This window comes from Salvelinus sp. IW2-2015, linkage group LG27 (assembly GCF_002910315.2).
Source record: "Salvelinus sp. IW2-2015 linkage group LG27, ASM291031v2, whole genome shotgun sequence".
NCBI classification, from domain to species: Eukaryota; Metazoa; Chordata; class Actinopteri; order Salmoniformes; family Salmonidae; genus Salvelinus; species Salvelinus sp. IW2-2015.
This window is the reverse complement of record NC_036867.1, coordinates 12,108,445-12,121,415: the sequence shown is the minus strand read 5'-3', so window position 1 is coordinate 12,121,415 and position 12,971 is coordinate 12,108,445. Positions and strand designations below refer to the sequence as shown.

Below are 12,971 nucleotides of genomic sequence, written 5' to 3'. Positions count from 1 at the left end.
CACTCAATGTACAGTGATTTGATATGTGTAAGTGAAAAAAATGTGTCAACTGAAATGAAATGCCGTTTGTACTTGTTATTGTTTTTTTTCATCTCATTCATTTTCGTCATGAAAAATAGGATCTTGACGAATATTTTTTGTCATAGTGACTAAATTAACACTGGGCAACGTCATGCTCGTTAGGAGCATGAGCTGCCTGGCAAGACCATCACAACAGCATTTCATTCTAACCTTGCCAAGGCAAACACTCACAATGCCATATGGTGGCTTGCGCTCCCACAGTTTGGCCAAGGTCTTCCTGGCGCCACTCCACAGGTTGTTAGAGTAGGTGTCCTGCAGTTTGTTCTTATGCTTGTAGACGTGCAGGAAGAGGATGGAGAGGTAGAGAAAGAACACAATGAAGGGCACGATGAAGACAATGACCAGTGGAGGGAGGATCCAGCCCCAGTAGTCTATATAGCTGAGGTAGTCCTGAAGGTATCCCAGTCCCACATAGTCTTCCTACAGCTGGAACAGGCAGGAGACTGCTGGGCGTCCGTGCAGGAGTGATTTTCACAGGTCATCCTGGCTGTCTCTGCACAGCCCCCAGAGATGGCCGAGGCATCAATGCTTTACGACTGCCTTGGTCCACACCTACATCATACTAAAACCAGGAAGTAGAGAAACAACACATTAGCTTGCCTGCAAACAAATAGCCCACTGCAGGGATCATCAACTAGATTCAGCCGCGGGGCGATTCTTACTTGAGCGGATGGTCGAGGGCCGAAACATAATTCAAAATACATTGTAGACTGCAAATTGACAGCAAAAAGCCCAAACCGATATAATATTTGACTAAAACAGAATCATTTCAAACCTTGTTTACATTTGTATATAATCACGTTTCTCTATTATGTGTGGGAATACTTGGGAACAGATTTCCAAAATTAAAATAACTTTGCATAACTATTTCACTTGGGGGATGGCAAGGTTTCTATCAGTCACATAAACAAATAAAGCTGTCTGTGTGTGTTATCATATTACAGCAGCTACATATTGATATAAACATTTGTATCAACAGACCTAAGCCAGTGCGATCACCCCACGATGCCACATCTGGGGTGTATTCATTACGCCAATAATGTTGCAAAACGTTTCGTCTGTTGCTAAACGTTTTGCAGCGTGAAACCGTTTACTCCAAACGGAAAACTTTTGCAAAGAAAACGAGAGTTTCCATTGGACAAATTCAGATAGGTCCCGCTCCGTTTCGTTCCGTTTGCTTTCATATATTTAGATTTTAGCAACAGAATCGGTGTTGTAATGAGTAATGAATACACACCCTGAAGCTTCAGCGGCAACTTCCACTGCTAGTGTCTATTGAATTATCCGTGGCAAATAAGCTCGTCTCTTTAGCTCTGATCTAAATAGTTTTCCGTTTTCATGTTTAGCTAAATACGACGTGGAGTAGAACGCGCTGTTGCTGACACTTGTTGCTGTTTAACATCGATCTGTCTTTCAAAAACATCGATCATGTGACACAAGAAGAGTTGTTATCCCAGCATGCAATGCGAGGCACGAATTCTAAAAGACGTGAACTCGAGCTAGTTAGGTACGAAGTTGATTAGCTAGCTAGGTAAGTTGGGAAATTAGTACATTTGGACACATTTAAACACATAATACAATCACAGTTGGCTATAGAGTCATGTCATACTTTATTTTCATATCTGTCTGTCTAATGTAACGATGAAATTGACTGTGTCTAGCTAGGCTAGGTAGTTAGCTAACTAGTGTTGGCAAGCTGGCTGTCTTTACCAACTTGACTTTGCTTGCTATATATAGGCTAAAATAAGTTATAGGATTGTTAGGGAATAATTTTGAGTTAACTAAAGAGTTATAGCTTGGAAAATATCATAGCTAGCTAATGCCAGCAACATTTTTCCATTCAAAGAAAACCCTCTTCACCTCTCACCCTTGCCAGAATATCCCGACCCTATTGTTACGCTTGTTAACACTTAGCTGCATTGGGGTCAGAACGCCATTAAGGTTACATTAAGACACCTTGGAGGGAGAGGAAAATATGGTTGGTATATGCCACTGTACTCCAAATTTTACCAGAATAATATTTTGTGTAATTGCGGACTATTCTTTGGGTGCTTAAATCAGTAGTTTTTGATTACATAAAATGAAGTTAAGTCGGAGCTCCAGTCCGTCCACACTAGTCGCTGCTCAACTGCATCGAAAATCGTGGAGTTGAGTTTAATCGGCTACCCTCACCCCAACCTCCCACAACAGAAAATAATAGCCCCTCTTCCTCTTACCTAGCTGCGCATGTGCCGATGCTAGATGTATATTGGTACAATTACAAGGGGCATAGCTATATCATTTGAGCAATTTAGCAGATGTTCTTATGCAGTATGACTTACACTTAGTATATCCTAGTATTTTACAGTATAGTGACTTACAGTATATCCTGCAGCAGCATAACCAATATTCATCTGTGATGTGACCAAGAATCTCTAGTGGTTTGCAGAGTGAGAAATACAGTTATTAGCAATGGTCTTTGGTGTGTGTCAGTCTATTTACTGTAGGTGGTGCTGATGGATAATAGTGGTAGGCTGCTATGCACCCAAGACTGAGAAGCTGGCCATTACGAGGTAGTACTAGGTCATATACTGTACTTTCAAATACTTCAGCTGGACATTTATTTAGCATGGTACAATGGAGCTAATGGAATAGACCTAAAAGTGCAAACTTCAAGCTAATTCGTGTGCATCAGACTTTTAACCCAGGCCTGTCATGCAGCTCACAATCTGATTGCATGTCACCAGCATCTTTAATTTGACATAGGCCTAGTTCAGAGGAGGCATCAACGCAGCACTGCTTTATATATTTATGAAAGCGTTTATTACAGTGCCCCCACGTAGTCCTGCTGGAATGCAGCTGGCTGGCACAGGCTTGTCTTGCAGGATGTCTGGGACATCACATACAACACCACCCCTTTCGTGCCCTTGCTTGTCAGAGAACAAAATCCCCACTGACACAACACTAGATCTTTTGTTTTCTTTCTTCCTCCATGTTAGTTATTTTAAGAGATACTTTTAATGAGTTAGCCTAATGTGTGATTTTGTTTTCATCTGCAGACAACCAAAGGTACTGGTGATATCGATATATTGCTGTCAATGGTTAATAAAATGTATTATCCAAATTAACCCGTGACACTAAAATGTCCATGAAATTGGGCATTTTCCTAAAATTGAATATTTTTTTTGTTTACTACTGTGGGTTCAATCTTACAGAGTGGGGCTGAAATGTCATCTGAAATTACCCCGCTGCATTGGAGTTTATCGTCATTCGTTGGCCCTGGATAGTTGTGAGTTGACAGTTAGGGCCTAACAATTAGCCTATACTAGGACACCCTAGACATTAGGCCTAGTTTAATAATTTAGGAAGGATAGCACAGGCTGGAAGGATAACACAGGCTGCTTCACATTCAGCTGTTTTGGACAGTAAAGACCAGACTGGTATATACGCCTCGGCTTCTGGGTACTGCATGGGAGTGGAGTTCACGATCTTAATAGCTGCAGGCTACAACATTTGCCTTGTCTCTGCAAAGGCAGGGAGGAGTGTGTGTGCATCTGCCATTTGTGTTCGCTAATGTATGTCCGTTTTTTATGTGTTTGTGCGTGTGATTGTGTGTATGGGTTGTGTACATGCATTTGTGTGTGCTCCTGTCTCCAACTGTGTGTGTGTGTGTGTAGAGAGAGAGAGTGTGTTGCTATTCTTCTGAGCCAGCTGCTACACATCCCAAGCTCTCCCCCCTCTCACCTCCCTTTTCCTTTTAGAGCCGACTGGCAAGACCAGTTTGTGTTTGATCGGGAAAACCGGCTCTTCCAGTTGTCCATGCCAACAAATTCTGGTATGATCCCAGCCAGGTCCCTGGGAATGCTCAAAACGCCCGGCCAATCCCATGAAAGGCATATTGGGTTATCACTGGTGGTAGTTTAGTTGGTATAGCAGTTGTTCCCTGGTTTCCTCCTCTCTATGAAGTTTGGATCTGAGTGGCTTTTGTGTGCATTGAGTATACTTTGACTGACAGTTCATTCTAGTGGGGTGAGTGAACAAGGCTCTTTCATTCAGTTTGATATAGGAGGACATTTTCATTTTGCCTGGTGAATGTCAATGATGACTGTTGGCAGATTTAGTAGGTAGGATTAGGCTACAAAGTGAAATAGCCTAGTTTATCATGTCTATGCTCAAAAATGGGGGGAAATATATTATTTGGCCTTAGTTATTGGATGATTGGATGATTATTATAAACCGGGTGGTTCAAGCCCTGAATGCTGATTGGCTGAAAGCCATGATATGTCGGACCGTATACCACAGATATGACCCACTTTTTTTTTTACTGTTCTTATTACGTTGGTAACCAGTTTATAATAGCAATAAGTAATCTCTGGGTTTTGTGGTATATGGCCAATATACCACGGCTAAGGGCTGTATCCAGGCATTCAGCGTTGCGTTGTGCGTAAGAACAGCCCTTAGCGGTGGTATATTGGCCAAATACCATACCCCCTGTGCCTTATTGCTTAATTCTCCAATGGTGATTAAGCCAAACCTACTGTACCAGCTTGGGAAGAGAGAGGAAAGAGAAGTCAAGGCAAGCTTGAACTCTGTGTGCGTGCACTGGCCTGCACTAATGTGTTTGTGCATTATGTGCTCTGGCTACATTGCCTTCAAAACCCGATTTACATATTTGACTGCCCTTTAGGATCAGATATGGTGATGAGAATGAAAGAGAGGACTATATGAGCATGCCCTGGATTGCAGTCACTTCTCAGTGTCTACATAAGCAAAATACTGGTTGTATTACCGGTATCATATTTTACCGGTATTGTATCATGTTTTATTACAGGTATTGTAGTGGCCTGTCAGTGCAGCCATTTCCTCTAGGGGCGCTCGTGAGTAAAATAGGGTCCTCTCTTGACTCATCTTACCCACTGTTTTCTTTGTCTTTTTTGATTTCCCTTCCTCTCGCAGATTTCCGGTTTGGTGTTAGATGGAGTTGTGTATTGGCTGAGTGAAGCTACCAACCAGTGAGTGATTGGATGATGAGCAGTCCTCTGCTAAGTGGGAGCAGCCCCGGCTCCAGTGGGGCCTCGGAATCCACTGACCTCTTCAGGGACCTATGCGGTCGACTCAAAGACTGTCACGATAGTGCACTGCAAGGTAGGCCTACTGTCTACATGCCAGGGAATCTCCACCAAAACAACTAAGGCCAGTGGGCCATGTTTAATACAACTATCAGTGTTAAGAGTACTTGTCAAAATAAATCATTCAACAATCCCCTTTTCAAGCTCTTTTTTTATCCTGTGTTTAGGTTTGCAAACCAAAGTGAACAAGCTGAAGAAGGAGCGATGTTTGTAAGTACAGTCATTTTAGTTGAACGTTGTGTTGATGATCAATGAATAGAATCTGAAACTTCATATTTTCTGACATTCAACTTGCCATTTCAAAAGAGTGTGATTATTGTTTTACGGCCCCACTTAAGATGAGACCGTTTTCCGTTGACTCCCCGTCAGTGTGTAAGGTTTCAAATGTCACTGAGCAAGTCAGTCTGACAAAGGCCTCTTTCACACTCTTACTTCAGTAGGACAGCATTCTGGGCCCTACTCATTTACCAGGGCTCTGTGATGGGAATTCCAAAATATAATTCCTCTTGTACCCCAAGAATGCACATTCAAATACATTACTTATGTACTCAAACACTCCAATGTTTATTAATTCAAAGGATTTAAAGCAATGTGTTCCTTCCTTTTGTCCCCCCTCTCACCCTGTAGAGATGCCCAAAGACTGGAGGAGTTCTACAGCAGACACCAGCAGTTGAGGGAGCAGCACAAAACCCTGCGGGACACTGTCACAGTTCTGGAGGACAGGTTGGTACCCCATCAACCTGTCTGTCTGTCCCTATATGTCTGTTTGTCTCCCTCTGACTTTTTCTCTATCTACCTACATTTCTCTCGATCTCTCCTTTTGTTAGTCCTTTGGTTCATCTTTTCTCCTGTCTTTCTTCTTTCCCGTCTGTCTCTCTCCCTCTGCCCAGGCTGCGAGCAGGGCTGTGTGATCGCTGTTCTGTCACAGAGGAGCACATGAGGAAGAAGCAGGTGGAGTTTGAGAAAGGCCGTCAGCAGAACATGCGCCTCATCGCAGAGATCAGTGAGTTGTACATCATTCCCTTCTCACTTGCACGTACCCTACATTCTGTATCTGAGATTCATTTACCTCCACACTGGTCCCTCTTTTGCACAGCCCATACAGCTCCGACGCTTTTGGCTAAAGTAGGATATGAGTATGACAAAGGATGGGGGCGGTCATGAGTCATTCACAAGGGAACTCTCTCCCTACCACCCCCATCTCTCTTTGTCCACTACACTCCTTTTTTCTCTGTAACAGGTTCCCTCATAGATCTACACATCACACAATATAGCCTTTCTCTTTTTAGCTAAGTCTGGGGGTAGCGGGGGGGGGACAAGTAGAGTCTCTTTTTACATTGATGGAAAAGGCAAACCTGAATGATCTCTTTGTTTCCTATGTTATCTCCCAAATGTAACATTCCTCCGTGCTCACAAAAGGGATGCAGTTCTTCCTCTATACCACTAGTGCTCTGCAAATAAATGGACTAAGAACAATCATCGCTGTAGTAAGACGATTCCATTGGGAGGAAGGATGTTTGACATGCTTTTTACATTTGTATCATAAATAATGTTTAAGCAAAATCATGATGAATGTGGCCATTTTAGGCCCATACTTGCCTTCGGTAAGACCCTATGATCTGTGCATCTTGGTGTCGTTATACTTACAACATGATACAGACAACATCTTGGTGTCATTATACTCCTTATAGTCTGTTCTCAAATATGGATTATGTCTACATTCTGAAATACACTTTTTCACGTTAATGTATTCAATATAAAAAATATTAATTTGAATATTTCAAAAGTACCCTTTTTTATTCTGCGTGTTTTTAGACACTGTTTGGAAAATTATACTCTTCAAACATGTCAAGTGTCCAGATTGGGCTCTCTGTTCTTTTGAAGATATTACCTATTTTATACATTTACATTATAGGTCATTAACCAATCACAGCCCTACTTCAGGATTGATTGCACATTCAGCAAATCACCAGCAGAGGGAGTTCCCTTTGAATCCATTTTACCATTCACTGTGTTGCTTGTGCTCATAAAATGTATCATAACTTCAAAATTTGCAGAGAGCCCACTCTGGAAACTTGATGTACTTGTTGAGTATATTGTTCCAAACAATGTCTTAAAATCTAAAAGGGTACTTTTGCGATATTAATATTTTTAATGTTGAATAATTTAATATAAATAGTTTTATTTCAGAATCTTGACATACTCCATATGTTAGAGCACACTATAAGGAGTATAACAACACCAAGATGTTTACAGATCATACGGTTTTACAGGAGGCATGTATAGTTCTAAAAATGGCCACTTTCATCATGATTTTCTAAAATTCCTCCCAAATTAAGTTTGTGAAAATTGCCAGAACAATCTGAGATAACAAAAATAGCTAAAATGTCATTTGCATAAGTATTCTCACCCCTTTGCTGTGACACTCCAAACTGAGCTCAAGTGTATCCAATTTCCTTTAATCATCCACCTGTGGCCAATGAAATTGTTTGAACATGATTTATGATTTAGAAAGAAATGCATCTGTCTATATGTACACTACCGGTCAGAAGTTTTAGAACACCTAATCATTCAAGGGTTTTTATAATTTTTTTACGATTTTCTACATTGTAGAATAATAGTGAACACATCAAAACTATGAAATAACACATATGGAATCATGTAGTAACCAAAAAAGTGTTAAATCAAAATATATTTTATGTTTTGAGAATTTCAAAGTAGCCACCCTTTGCCTTGATGACAGCTTTGCACACTCTTGGCATTCTCTCAACCAGCTTCACATGGAATGCTTTTCCAACAGTCTTGAATGAGTTCCCACATATGCTGAGCAGTTGTTGGCTGCTTTTCCTTCACTCTGCGGTCCGACTCATCCCAAACCATCTCAATTTGGTTGAGGTCGGGGGATTGTGGAGACCAGGTCAACTGATGCAGCACTCCAACACTCTCCTTCTTGGTCAAATAGCCCTTACACAGCCTGGAGGTGTGTTGGGTCATTGTCCTGTTGAAAAACAAATGATAGTCCCACTAAGCACAAACCAGATGGGAATGCGTATCGTTGCAGAATGCTGTGGTAGCCATGCTGGGTAAGTGTGCCTTGAATTCTAAATAAATCACAGATAGTGTCACCAGCAAAGCACCCCCACAACATAACACCACCTCCTCCTTTATGCTTTACGGTGGAAAATGCACATGCGGAGATCATCCGTTCACCCACACTGCGTCTCACAAAGACACGGCGGTTGGAATAAAAAATCTCCAATTTGGACTCCAGACCAAAGGACAAATTTCCGCCAGTCTAATGTCCATTGCTCGTGTTTCTTGGCCCAGCAAGTTTCTTCTTCTCATCGGTGTCCTTTAGTAGTGGTTTCTTTTCAGCAATTCAACCATGAAGGCCTGATTCACGCAGTCTCTGAACAGTTAATGTTGAGATGTGTCTGTTACTTAAACTTTGAAGCATTTATTTGGGCTGCAATCTGAGGTGCAGTTAACTCTAATGAACTTATCCTCTGCAGTAGAGCTAACTCTGGGTCTTCCATTCCTGTGGCGGTCCTCATGAGAGCCAGTTTCATCATAGCACTTGATGGTTTTTGCTACTGCACTTGAAGAAACGTTCAAAGTTTTTGAAATGTTCCATATTGACTGGCCTTCATGTCTTAAAGTAATGATGGACTGTCATTTCTCTTTGTTTATTTGAGCTGTTCTTGCCATAATATGGACTTGGTCTTTTACCAAATAGGGCTGTCTTCTGTATATCCCCCATACCTAGTCACAACACAACTGATTGGCTCAAACGCATTAAGAAGGAAAGAAATTCCACCAATTCACTTTTAAGAAGATACACCTATTAATTGAAATGCATTCCATGTGACTACCTCATGAAGCTGGTTGAGAGAATGCCCGAGTGTGCAAGCTGTCAAGGCGGCTATTTGAAGAAACTCAAATATAAAATATATTTTGATTTGTTTCACACTTTTTTTGGTTACTACATGATTCCATATGTGTTATTTTATAGTTTTGATGTCTTCACTATTCTACAATGTAGAAAATTGTAAAAAATAAAGAAAAACCCTTGAATGAGTAGGTGTTCTAAAATTTTGACTGGTAGTGTATGTCAGAGCAAAAACTATACCATGAAGTCCAAGGAACTGGCCGTAGATCTCCAGGATAGAATTGTGATGAGGCATATATCTGGGGAAGGGTATAAAACAGTTTCTAGAGTGTTAAAAGTTTCCAAGAGCACAGTGGTTTCCATCATTGGGGGGGGGAAAATTAAAAAATATGGAACTACCCAGACTCTGCCTAGAGCTGGCCGTCCGCCCAAACTGAGCAACCGGGCAAGAAGGACCTTGGTAAGGGAGGTGACCACTCTGACAGAACTACTGAGTTCCTTAGCTGAGATGGGGAACCTGCCAAAAGGACAACAGTCTCTACAGCACTTCACCAAGTGCCACTCTCCCATAACGCCCAAATTGGTGAAGTGCTGTAGAGACTGTTGTCCTTTTGGCAGGTTCTCCCATCTCAGTGATGGCACTCCTGGAGTTTGCAAAAATACATGCTAAAGATGGCGCATAAGTCAAAAGTTTCTGTGATCTGATGGTACAAAAATAGAACTCTTTGGCCTGAATGCACATTGAACTTTTTGCCTGAAGAAAACCAGGCACAGTTCATCACCCATCTAACACCATCCCTACCGTGAAGCATGGTGGTGGCAGCAGCATGCTATCGGGATGCTTTTCATCGGCAGGAACTTTGAGACTGGTAAGGATAGAGGGAACAATTAATGGAGCCTAATGCCGGCAAATCCTTGATGAGAACCTGCTTCAGAGTGCAAATGACCTTCGACTGGGGTGAAGATTTATGTTCCAACAGAACATTGACCGCAAGCATACAGCCAAAGCAATGCTGGACTGGCTTCAGAACAAGAATGTTAAGGTCCCTGTGGAAATACTTAAAGATTGCTGTTCACTGCTACTTCCATCTAACTTGAGAAAATATGCTAGGAAAAATGGGGAAAAATGCCCAAATCCAGATGTGCAAAGCTGATGCAGACATACCCAAGACGACTCAAAGCTGTAATCGCCGCCAAAGGTCCTTCTACAAAGTATTGACTCGGGTGTGAATACTTATGTAAATGAGATATTTCTGTATTTCCTTTTCAATACATTTACAAAGATTTCTAAAAACACACGTTTTTACTACGTCATTATGGGGTATTATTGTGTGTGTATATGGGTGAGAAAAATAAATATTTAATCAATTTTGAATGGAATAAGTCAAGGGGTATGAATACTTTCTGAAGGCACGGTATATGTGGTTTGATGTGACTTCCAGTGACCGAGAGGAACAGCCTGCAGGATGAGAACAGAAAGCTGAGTCTTGAGTTGGATAGACTGAATGGAGCTCTGTGAGTTAAAACCATCCCCATCCGGCACTACAGTACTTTTGTAACCAGGATTGTTGATTCCAAAACAATATTCCTCTTGCACATCGAGAAAGCATGGTTGAATTAGAGATTTCTCACTGAGCTTAATACGGTATATTATTATTTCTGTGTATTATTAATACTTTCTATTATTAATACGGTATGTTACGCCTCAACGCCCGTTGTATTTCTGTGGTGCGTCTATGTTTGGTTTCCAGCTCCGTGTCTCCTGAGCCAGAGGAGGCGGTGATTCCAGACTCTCCGCTGCAGCAGATCTCGCTGCCTGTGGTCAGCAAGATGAGGAGGAGGAAGGAGACCCACCATGTCCGCTACGCCGAGAAGTCCCTGTCTCAGAGCTCGGCGCTCAACGGTCAGTCTGCTTCATACAAAGAAATGCATACACAGCTACAGCATTCAAGGGTCACACTCAGTATCAAACACACATGCAGGTGCGTGCACACTCAGTCACACTCGCACGCACACAAACACACTCAATATTAGTTTCTTACGATATCAGTTTCATAGACTTGATTGAAGTTCATTTTATTTGTTTTCGTAGTGGTAGAACCAAGGAAAGGATTGCCCTCCCGAACCGCGCAGAGCCAAGGAAACGGCATACTGGTGCCTGAAACGTGTTACATGGACGCCACCCAGACCCAACGTAAGGCCTTCATTTACTGACTGATAACATGCGTTTGTAATTATGTTATTGCCTCTAAAATGTCTGAGGGTCTTGAAAAGCACTGTAAAAAAAAATCACGTAGTATTCTTCTTGTTGATTCAGAGGGCAGCAGCCAGGGTCATGAAGGTGCTGTAGTGGCAGAGACGTGTCGCCTGGATCTCCCAGATGATCCACTGCCTATCCCCCAGAGAAAGGGTCCCCTCCTGGGCTGCCCCGGCACCACAACCACTGAGGACGGCCCCCTGTCCCTCCTCCCCCGCCTGAAGCTCATCCCTGCCAATGCCCAACAGCGCCACCTGGAGGGGATAGCCCGCATCGCACCTCTTAGAGCCACTTCCACCCAATGTGGCCTCTCTCACCGAGAGCTGGAGAGAGGAAAGAGGAGGAAAAGTAGCGAGAAGGAGGAAGATGAGGAAGTGGTTGACAAGCCTTTGGACCTTTCCGACTCCCCACAGAAGGCCCTCGTGCCTCCGCTCAATGCCCAGAGAGGTAGCAGCGTCCCTGCATCAGAGAACCAAGACAGAGGCCAAAAGCGGCACATCCTATTTAAACATCCCTCTACCTCTCCAAGTGATGAACGATACAAAAATGTGTTGCTTAGTGAGCAGGTAGAGCCATGATTTTTCATGTATTTTTCTTAACAAATTACACAAGATGTTGTACAGGTACATTAGTCACATTTGAGCATTGTTATAGATGGGTTCATCTTGGAAACCCAGAACAAAAATCCTGATAAATCCAAATAACCAGTGACATAAAACCAAAGCACCTGAATTTTTGGGGCGTTTGTTTGATAATTTAACACTAGATTACATAATTACACATTACACAGAAAAGTGCACAACTTATTTCCATTCTGATCCTCATGAAGGCATGTGGCAGGATAAAAAAAAAACAGATGCTAAAATGGCAGGTCAACTTGGTTATGTTCCTCGTTAGTCGTCGCATACCACAGTCTTTTGACAGACGTTTATGTTACGTTGTCTGTCTATGAGATATTATAGATGGGTAGATCAAGAGCTCTTTTTCTTTGACATGTTAATCCGTCTTATGCATCAACATACTACTGTACCCGAGTAGCACCTGCTTTCCTATTTGTTCATTTAGACCCACAATGTCCACCACGAGCCAATCAGAAAGCGGAGTCGGGAGGATACTGAAAAACTGAAGCAGACCTCTGTCCTGCAGGCCAACCCCTGTGCTCGTGTGAAGAAGAGCCCTCCACAGGACAATACTGGTACTGCATCAACAACGCTGCCCTCCAATGCCCCTGAAACTCCACTGGGAAAAGGTATTGTGTTGCAACTCTGCATAATAGTCATTCATTGATACTGAAATTGTGTTTTTTTTCTCGATTGACTGGTCCTTAAGCATAGTCTAAGCAAGCAATTTGAATAGAAATGTCATAATGTTTCATTTCCTACCTTTTGTTTAGCCAAGCTGATGCCAGCAGAGCAGATGTGGAGCCTTGACCCAGAGGCAGCCCTCTCCCAGTATGATGTAGACACCCCTACTCCAGCAGAGGTATGACATTCACCAAATTCATCTGCTACTTTCCTATACCCTCTGTGTATACTTGCAGTTCTTCACTCGTGTGTGTGTGTGTGTGTGTGTGTGTGTGTGTGTGTGTGTGTGTGTGTGTGTGTGTGTGTGTGTGTGTGTGTGTGTGTGTGTGTGT

At 42.4% G+C, this 12,971-nt stretch overlaps 1 protein-coding gene across 1 annotated transcript in view; it reads left to right on the top strand.

Moving 5' to 3' along the window:
- Positions 1-1,462: 1,462 nt before the first annotated feature.
- The window catches only part of rbbp8 (retinoblastoma binding protein 8), a 14,065-nt gene continuing 2,556 nt past the window's right edge, over positions 1,463-12,971 (top strand). Inside the window, 11 exon segments of the mRNA XM_070435705.1 lie at positions 1,463-1,612; positions 5,017-5,205; positions 5,357-5,399; positions 5,817-5,912; positions 6,080-6,192; positions 10,521-10,593; positions 10,830-10,981; positions 11,177-11,272; positions 11,396-11,901; positions 12,401-12,530; positions 12,729-12,863. Of these exon segments, the coding sequence (XP_070291806.1) occupies positions 5,085-5,205; positions 5,357-5,399; positions 5,817-5,912; positions 6,080-6,192; positions 10,521-10,593; positions 10,830-10,981; positions 11,177-11,272; positions 11,396-11,901; positions 12,401-12,530; positions 12,729-12,863 (1,465 nt within the window). The 5' untranslated portion in view covers positions 1,463-1,612; positions 5,017-5,084.